The 10,043-nt window shown below is 41.9% G+C and overlaps 1 protein-coding gene across 1 annotated transcript; it reads right to left on the reverse strand.

Annotated features, from left to right (window-relative positions):
• Positions 1 to 170: 170 nt before the first annotated feature.
• On the reverse strand, positions 171 to 7,351 carry preb (prolactin regulatory element binding). The gene is made up of 10 exons (XM_042106959.1): positions 7,201 to 7,351; positions 6,199 to 6,369; positions 5,875 to 6,070; positions 4,221 to 4,474; positions 3,684 to 3,764; positions 2,865 to 2,992; positions 1,811 to 1,984; positions 1,631 to 1,703; positions 1,377 to 1,536; positions 171 to 1,187 (listed from the first exon to the last, which is right to left on the reverse strand). The coding sequence occupies exons 2-10, from the start codon at positions 6,331 to 6,333 to the stop codon at positions 1,093 to 1,095; spliced, it is 1,296 nt and encodes a 431-aa protein (XP_041962893.1). The 5' UTR covers positions 6,334 to 6,369; positions 7,201 to 7,351; the 3' UTR covers positions 171 to 1,092.
• Positions 7,352 to 10,043: the final 2,692 nt, after the last annotated feature.

Consider the following 10,043-nt stretch of genomic DNA (forward strand, 5'->3'; position numbering starts at 1 on the left):
CAACTATGTATCCCTACAGCTTGATGGAACGTTTGTCACTATGTGCTTGTCGCTTGTGCACTTGATTTCCTCTGACATTGAAGACATTGTTGGACAATGACACAATGTTTTGTGTTTTTTTACCCCCATAGCACGTTCAATAAGGACAAACAAGACAGACTGCAAAACAGTGATTTCAAATTATATGTATATTATTTTTACATACGTCTTAAATATCTACCATAAAAACAGACAGTGGGTGTTACCTCCCCACTGTGCATCATTACATTGTAAGCTTCATTACCTGAAGAGCTTCAAGCAGGCCAGGTGAGTTCATAAGCTCATTTCAAAAAGATTTGCTGGAAGTACTAAGTACATCTCAAATTTAGCAGTTAAAAGTTCCTGAGGTTTTTGTTTGGGTTAAGCGGGGGCAAATAATCTTCACTTTCATATTCACATTTGGATAGGGGGCTGATTTAAAGGTATGAAGCGTGCATAAAAAGCTGGCCTACAAAATCTCATGGGAGTCATCATCTGCTCAACTGTTTTCAAAATGTTCTTCAGAAGATTATCCTATACAGAACAACATGGCATGTCTTTTTTTGGGGAGAAGGGGGAGGCTTAGCAGCAGACACCGATTACGAGCAAATTACACAATGTTTGAGTTTACATAATGTCCCTTAACTTCTGTCCACAGCTTCCTTTACAGAAATGACTCTGGTTGAAACTGGTCTGTAAGGTCAGAGCCCAGTAGATATAAGACGTCATTGCTTGTTATGTCCATGCAATGGTACATTTCCCCACAGCAGATGAACCGGTGGACCGACTGTGATTCCTGTTTTGTTTTTACGGGAGGGGGAGGGGTGTTAACAGTGGCGAGGTGCAGGTGAGTGAGATGGATTGTTGCATCATCTCAGTTTCTCCAAAGTCCTGAGGGACTGTTATGACCCCAGACTGCAACCGCTGGGACAGATCCAACCCTCCACTGAAGCAGAATAGCCCCAGAGTAACACCACTGTAACCTGGGAAAGGCCCCTACACCACCACCTCCACCACCACCACCATTCCAGTCGGCAGTGGCTGGCAGAGATGCCTCTCCCACGGCCAGCCCCGTTAGATGAAGCCTGGGAAGAGATGCTGAAGCAGCAGCAGTACCCCCACCACCATGAACGCACACAGGAACAGCACCATCCACAGGGGGAAGGATCCTGCAGGGACACACATGGGGGGGGGGGGGGGTACATGAACATGGTCTCAGGTGTACACCCTAGGCTGTTGATATTATGTACCGGTAATGTAGGTCATGATTAGGACAACACAGCAGTAGTTCATGAATCTGACAACTGGCGTGCGCGTGTGTCCTTACAGCTGAATGCATGATATAAGTGAAATCTTACTTCTGTTTGGCACGGTGTGCATCTGACAACGGCTGTCCACGGCCACACTGAGCAAGGCCACTTCATTGTCTCCCTTGACGGCTTGGCTTTTGCCCGACTCGGGCAGGAACGCAAGGTCCGTTACCACAATCCCATGGGACTCCTGCACGTAGTACAACCTCTGCAGGCACCACAAACAACACAGGAGAGTTAAGGTCCTGGAATGTCTGTATGTCTGTCTGTGCGTGTGTGTGTGTGTGTGTGTGTGTGTGTACCTGAAGGGAGAAGGCAATGTGTATGGCTACAGATCCTGTGACAGTTCCAAGCCCAAGGAATGTGCCTGATTCACTGTGAAACACATGACATACTGACATTACAATTAAAGCCAAACAATAAACAAAATATGCATTATATCAACCAAACTATATCGTTTATGATGATGTAATGAATCTCACCTGACATCTAGGCAGGAAATGACCTCGTTGCCACAGGGTTTGGTAAGCAACGGCAGGAAGACTTGTCCATCCCACTTAGTGAGGTAGCAGGGTGGCGGCCTACGGTCCCGTTTGTGTGGGATCTGGACTGTAAACAAGCGCAAAGCATCCTTCTGGTCTGGGACTCTACCAAACCTACACACACACACACACACACACGCACACACACACACACGCTTAGTGACTTAACTTGCACAAGATGCCTTCTACAGTGTTGCAGTTACAGTACAGTATCAGTGAGCATCACAACCACATTAACCCTTCAGCCATAAAGCTTTGCAGCAATGTGTGATCACCACATGTGATGTGTGTCACAAAGTGCCAATGTTATACATTCGTAGATAAATACACATTGTCAAACGTAAAATTCCATAGCTTTTCCATGTCCTTCACTGACAAAAAAAACTGAATTTCCATGACCTACTGTATAATGACTGTACTATACAGCATACCGTTCAAAGATTGCAGAGCAGCCACGTAGCCTTAAAGAATCTTTTACTTTTTAAAGCGGGAGATGAATAAATGGGCATTGAATACACTGCCGTCTCTTGTTATTTTAATATATCAGTATATATACTCTTTTGATCCTGTGAGGGATATCCATTATATGTAAAGAAAAAAGTAACATATTTACACCAAATGGGTACAAAATTACAAGTTTATTTGACCCTCAATGACAAAATCTAGTGCCGTATAGAAATCAATGAGCATGTCATACAAACTTAGTGATTCAGTCATACCGAGAACATGTTTGTCTTCCAACCTACAAAGTTTGGACTGGCTATGAATAATACTTTTATAAGATATGAATGCCCAAACATGACTTTCCAGATAATGTGTTTTCCATGCTGAAATAATATCAAGGACTACAATATTCACAATATAGACAAAATATTCATGATTCATAACAAAGTTTGAACAAAATCTGAGAGTACAGCAATAACCTTATCTGATTTTGAAATTTGACAGGGAATGACCCAAATGTAGCACCAATTTACTGAAGCTCCACACCCACCTGCAGGACTGATAGCGGTACATCTTCTCTGTGATGTTGGGGATGTTGTCATGCCAACACAGGCCCATGACAAGCTGGTCTCCACACCACACACTACAGGCAAAGTCCCGCCCGACAGTAACCAAGTGCTGCACAAAACCAAACAAACAAGTGTGACAAACAAACAAAACATGTTCAAGGCACTCTTCTTCAAAAATATAAAAAGCCTTCACACATAGGCTGAAAAAAGGGAGAAGCAACCCACGAGTAGCGGCACAAGCAGCCTTCTTCAGGGGAAGAAGACTGCTTGTGAAGAAGGCTGCTTGTGCCGCTACGCGTGGGTTGCTTCTCCCTATGTTTTTAAACGTTCTATGATTAATTAGCCAGTTAAATAAAGGCTTTTTATATTTTTGAAGAAGAGTGCCTTGGACCCCCTTTTTTCTATTTACTACTGGATTACCGAACCCAAAGAGCACCTTCAAATTTCTGATTGGAACTTCCTGAGCACCCTGGACCTCTTTGTCTTTTCAAACAAAACATGTTCTCACTGTCCTATATGTCAACTAAACTATACAACCACACTGACAGTGTCATTAAAATGCTCTACATTAAACAGCACGTAGGTTTTTGTTTTTAGTTTTTTTCCTTCCAAATGTTTTCCCAAATCCGTCATTGCAAGTCCATGACCCTTTTGATAAAAGTGTCTGCTAGTTACCAGTCATTTTAATTTTTACTTAACATAACAAACATAAATAATCGAACCACTTTACAGAATTGTTTTCATCATCAAGTAATAGTCACATAAACTGATTTATTAATGATCATAATTAAACTCATTACCTTATTATCAGGGCTGATATCTAAGTCTTCAATTTCACCTTCATGCGCCTTGAAGTCATACTTCTCCTTTAAGTCAGGATACTTAAAATGTAAAACAGAGAAACAGAGACATAAAACACGGTAAGTGACCATAGTGAGCTCAAAGGTTTGCATGAAGCACTGACTGCTCGGAATATCCACATACTGAACAAAATGTCAGACCACCCTGCGTAGTGTTTTACTGTGTGCAACATCTTAAACAAGGGAGTGGTTTGGGATACACACTGATTTTAAGTTACACTGTAGGCTACAGGCGACGACAGTCGCGTCTATGTATTTCACGCTCAAGAAATAGAGCAATTTTTCTAAACTTTGAGTCAATGCACGTCAGACGCCGCCTGTGGACTTTGCTCCATTAAAAGTAATGGAGTTCTAAACTATGGCCTCACTTGACGTGCATCAGACGCTGCCAGTGGGCGTTGGCCTTAACACTGTAGGCTACTTCAGACTAGTAAGTTAGGGTCAAGGCGGTGGTCTACATAGGCCTGTTTTCCTCACCTCCCACACACGAATATGGCCATCAGTGCCACCAGCAAGCAGCAGCTTCAGGTCAGCGCTGAAGCGGACACACTTCTGGAGCGGGTCCTGTGGGTTGGAGTCGGACTGCACCGAGCCCATCTGCTCCACAGTGATCTGCAGTGTCTCATTCTTCATCTCCGACACGTCCCCCGCTCCAGTCTTGTCCCCCGCTCCAGTCTTGTCCCCCCGGCCGCCGCCCCGTCGCCTTGCCGACCCCTGCTCCCCACTGGTCCCTAAAAGGCACATAGACAGCACTGAAGTAGGATACACAGATAAGACAGCACTGAAGTAGGATACACAGATAGACAGCACTGAAGTAGGATACAGAGATAGACAGCACTGAAGTAGGATACACAGATAGACAGCACTGAAGTAGGATACTCAGATAGACAGCACTGAAGTAGGATACTCAGATAGACAGCACTGAAGTAGGATACACAGAGACAGCACTGAAGTAGGATACAGAGATAGACAGCACTGAAGTAGGATACACAGAGACAGCACTGAAGTAGGATACTCAGATAGACAGCACTGAAGTAGGATACATAGATAGACAGCACTGAAGTAGGATACATAGATAGACAGTACTGAAGTAGGATACACAGATAGACAGCACTGAAGTACACAAATAGACAGCACTGAAGTACGCAGATAGACAGCACTGAAGTAAGCAGATAGACAGCACTGAAGAAGTATGCAGATAGACAGCACTGAAGTACACAGATAGACAGCACTGAAGTAAGCAGATAGACAGCACTGAAGTAAGCAGATAGACAGCACTGAAGTAAGCAGATAGACAGCACTAAAGAAGTATGCAGATAGACAGCACTGAAGTACGCAGATAGACAGCACTAAAGTACGCAGATAGACAGCACTGAAGTACGCAGATAGACAGCAATGAAGAAGTACGCAGATAGACAGCACTGAAGTACGCAGATAGACCTCAATGAAGTAAGCAGATAGACAGCACTGAAGTATGCAGATAGACAGCAATGAAGAAGTACGCAGATAGACAGCACTGAAGTACAAATCTATGGTACTACTGAGGTATGCAGATAAAACTGAAACACATATAAACTGTACTGAAATACATGTAACCTGTGTTGTGTTTACTGCACAGCTCTGCCCTGCATACGCTCGGACACAAACCCACAAACAGAAGCACCTCAGATCGCGAGTCGAGCATGCTAGCAATCGTGCTAAAAGCCCAGTCTGCTAGCTCTCTCACTAGCACGACTCTAAAGGCAATGGAACCATGTCCTGTGGTCTGATGAAAAAGCGTGGTGTCAAGTGTGTGGCAGCAACCAGGTGAGGAGTACAAAGACAAGTGTCTCTTGCCTACAGTCAAGCATGGTGGTGGGAGTGTCATGGTCTGGGGCTGCATGAGTGCTGCACTGGGGAGCTACAGTTCATTGAGGGAACTATGAATGCCAACATGTGCTGTGACATACTCCCCTCCCTTTGGAAAGTAGTACTGAAATGCACAGATATAAAGTACTGAAATACAAAGACCTACTCAGAACCGAAGTGCTGGCATGCACACAGATTCTGAGTTGAAATGCACAAATATACAATGTGGAGATACACACATACTGTATAACTAGATGGACAAAATTGATGATTTGTTTCTCACCATCTTTGGTACCAGTTTTGCGTTCATCTTTAGAGGCACGCTGACGGAAGCGCATCAGGCTGCAGTTGCCATCTTGACCAGCAGCGATGACCTCATCGGCCAGCGCCATGTTCATTGTGGCACGCGTATCAGTGTCACAGGAGTGCAGCAGGGTGGCACTGTGCTGTCCACCCAACAACTCCAAACCCAGGAAATGCTTCAAACAAACAAACATGCAAACAAATAAACAAACTGACTGACTGACAACCACAAACTATGCAGAAAGCATCCATTATTGATTGCGTGTTTGTATTATTTAGTTTGGTACATTTCTTGTTCACTTACCACCCCATTTTTTATTCCAGTCTTGGATGCCCCGCCACCTCCAGCAGTAATAACTAATCCAGATTTGCGGTCAACTTTAACAGTGTACAGAGGAAATGGGGCTCGGTACAGATCAGGCACTTTCCTCTTGCCCATGGCTGCACTTGGCTTTCTGATATGTCACGTCTTGGCCTGCATAGAGATCCATAAGTAAAAGAGGATTAACAGGCAATGTCACAATTCCCATATGCACGACAATAGGAACTGAGGCAAAAAAACAACATGCTCCAAAGATCTTAACACATATTAACATACATGTCTTTTCATTGTGATCACCACTGTCTACGTGTGCAGTTGCATAACCTACAATGTCCATGTCCCTAAAATGAAACAATATCTAACGTAAAATTACTTGCAGCGACGGTCATTATTTCATTATAAGCATATGGCCTATGACATACGGTAGGTCGGTTGACAAATAATGGGTTCGTGCTATGGAGTGTGACAGAGCAATTCTTCAATTAACAACACAGGCTAATGTACATAGGAATGGCCAGATCAGCCTCTATATAATCTCTGTGCAGATTTAGTATTGACGAAAACACTATTAATAGGAGACATTCTCAAAGATCGGTAATGTCTCTTGCAAAGGATTTAACGTTAACGTTACAGTGACTTTCAAACAGCTGAATGAACTACTGATATAGCTACTATTGACGTTTAAGCTAGCCAACAAAACATTTACATTTCAGTTAAATTGGGCAATTTCGGCTAACTAGTGCCAAAAAGCAGGTGTATAACTACAACTATTTAGATAATTTAAGCAAATGCACATATTTTAAAGGACATACAGTGTGCTGCAAATTAGACAGCTATCACAGCAACGTTTTATGCACAAAACAACGTTAGAAGCTACCTGGCTATCGACCGACTGCTATCAATAGCTAACTTAGCATTGCTTACTCACAACCCTTCCTAATGTTGCCAACTACTTAACGTATCAATGACAGCGTTGAATTTTACCTGTAAGTTTCTACACAACGTCAACTCTGGACAAAATTAATCGGACAACTTAATACATCCCACATTAGTCACCGGTTGACCAATATTTAACATCAAGAGAAGAGGTGGCCAACTACTTCCCTTCTTACACGTCAGCAAGATCTGTGGTGCGCCTTTACGTCACTACGGAAACAAACACACGTTCAACGTAGCCCAAAAAGAACGAACCGCTTTGTCAGCTGTATGGCCGCGTGTAAGTACATTACGTTGGTACAATATTGGAAATGTGCAGCCTAAATGAATGCTAATTAATATGCAATCGGAATACAAAAGAACGTAGGGGTTCGGCAACTCTGCCTGGATTCAAAAATAGGCAATCCTCCAGAAATTCTGACTCATTAGTTTTTAAATCGGTTAGCCTATAATGAAATGCAGACATTTAGAGTTAGAAAAAATAGCCTACTTTTTATTATACAGCTATTACATGATTAATTTAATAATGAATTTACAAAACATAGGACGATATAATTTTACTAGGCTACTTGTATTTCAAGTATATTATTTCAAACGGTTCCATACGTTTGCAAAACAAAATAACAGTTAGGCATATCCCTTAACTTCTGATCAAATATGTAAATATGCAAATTTCACAGAATTAATTGACATGCATATTTTGTCTAGGCTAGGTTCCGTTGTGTCATTTACGATCCGTGTAACGCTTTGCAGTGCCCCAGATGGTTAGAAATGTAACTACCGGTAAGTGTACTGCCCCTAATTGAATTTGTAAATGTCGCACCATTTTACAAACATCTGTACTTTTCCAAGTTTAAACCTCAATAGTTGCAACATATTTAATTGCTGGCAATTCCCTCAATTTTTCAAAAAAAAAAAACAACAAAAAAAACACTACACCTAAGATCTTTCAAAACCATATCACATTGTCATAACACATCCATCCAGCCATCGTATAATCTGATAATGTTTGAACCAGTTACACACTAATGTAGGCTACCCAATGTCCTACACATATGTAAAAATGTTTTCCCCTAGGACAGTGGTTCTCAAACTGGGGGTCGGAACCCTGTTTTGTTCCGCGACATACTGTACAGTATAATGGAAGTGAATAAGTGAATGCTGAGGCCTGACCTATTCATGTGGTTTGTCAAGGCTTCAAGACAGTTTTGTCTTTGTCTATTTTGTCTCGGAAAAATGTATATTTTACCTTGCCATAGTAAATACTTTTCAAGGCTTTTCAATACTTTTCAGCCAAATATCAAGACTGGTTTTCTGCCTGAGAGGCGCTGCCTGCATGCTAAGTGCACAGTATTCCCTATTACAACTTTGTTTGCCAACTTTGTTTGCCTGAATGTCTATCCTTGTCTATCCTGTCTAGCCTATATAGCCTACTATAGGCTAAACTTAATTTTCATGGGATTTAAAATGAAGTAAATCGTATTTTTAGTGAAGCGAACAATGTGGTTAGTGCAAATATGTGCTGATGTTTTGCTCCTTGAGTTTAAGGTTCCGCTAACTGTGGAATATTTTTGATGCTAGTGTTCAAGCAATAGATATAGCTAGATATAACTAGGGGGAAAAAAACCCTCCATGCCATGAAAAAGGAAAGGATATATTGAAAAGGATATATTGGGTGTGAAGCAGAAGGAAATGTGCAGATGAAACTGGAAAAGTGTAATTATTTCACTAATTCCTAACTCATAAATGTTATATTATTGATTATAAAAAAGTTTATTTCATGATATCCTATTAGAGACACAATCTGACTATGAAAAAAGTATATAAGTATAGTATATACAGTATACTCTTTTGATCCCGTGAGGGAAATTTGGTCTCTGCATTTATCTCTGCATTTATCTCGGCATTTAGGGGCAGCCGTGGCCCACTGGTTAGCACTCTGGACTTGTAACCGGAGCGATTGTCCTAATCTAGAAACGGCCCAGTTAGCTTTAGTTTAGCGTAGTCGCTATAATCCGGCGATTCCAACTAGCATGTCATTGCAAAAGTGAAGCAAATAACTCAAGATTTTTTATAATTATTTCTCGTAACCTGTACATTCACATCGAGTACAAATATCAATGCAAATTAACACGAAGGGATTTACTAGACCAATTTAGATTTGGAACTATTTTCGGGCATAGCACCGGCAAAGCACCGCTTGGATCTTGGTCATCATCTTCGTCTATTGTGTAATCTTCCATATTCATCGCCATTAGAACTCTTAGAGAAAGCCCACCTGTCAGTGTCAGCCTGGTAGCAGAGAACTTGGTAGTCACGCTGGTGTATTGCCGGAAGTTGAGGGTTTTCAGATGCTGCATGATGTCTTTGCGCCTGGCAGCGGTGCTTTGCCGGTGCTATGCCCGAAAATATTTCCAATAGTTCTAGATTAGGACAATCGCTGGGTCGGCTATAAAACGCTTTGGCTCACTCATCCAACTCTAGGGACTGCGGGGAGTGACCCAATTTCACCTAGGGATGGCATATTCCTTTAAAAGAGCTTTCAGTGTGCTTAGATACAAACATCTGACTAGCACTCCCTCCTCTATGAACCTTGAGTAAAATTCTCATTGCATCATTGTTGTAACTTCTGCATGCTGGATTTTTTGTAAAAAGACCACAGATGGGCAGTATAGAGTGGTGTGCAGTAAGCTTTGAACAGAGCCACTTTAACTTGAGTGGAACAGTAGCTAAACTTGCGTGCTATGGTGTTTGCCTGTGCATATAACTTACAACACTGTCTGTATATGTCATCATCATCATTCATATCATCTGCAATACAATGACCAAGGTATTTCATCTTTTTGCAGACCTCAAGACAATTATTGGCTAGTTTGAACACAGGGAAATTA

The sequence above is a fragment of the Alosa sapidissima genome, chromosome 10, assembly GCF_018492685.1.
Source record: "Alosa sapidissima isolate fAloSap1 chromosome 10, fAloSap1.pri, whole genome shotgun sequence".
Classification (NCBI taxonomy): Eukaryota; Metazoa; Chordata; class Actinopteri; order Clupeiformes; family Clupeidae; genus Alosa; species Alosa sapidissima.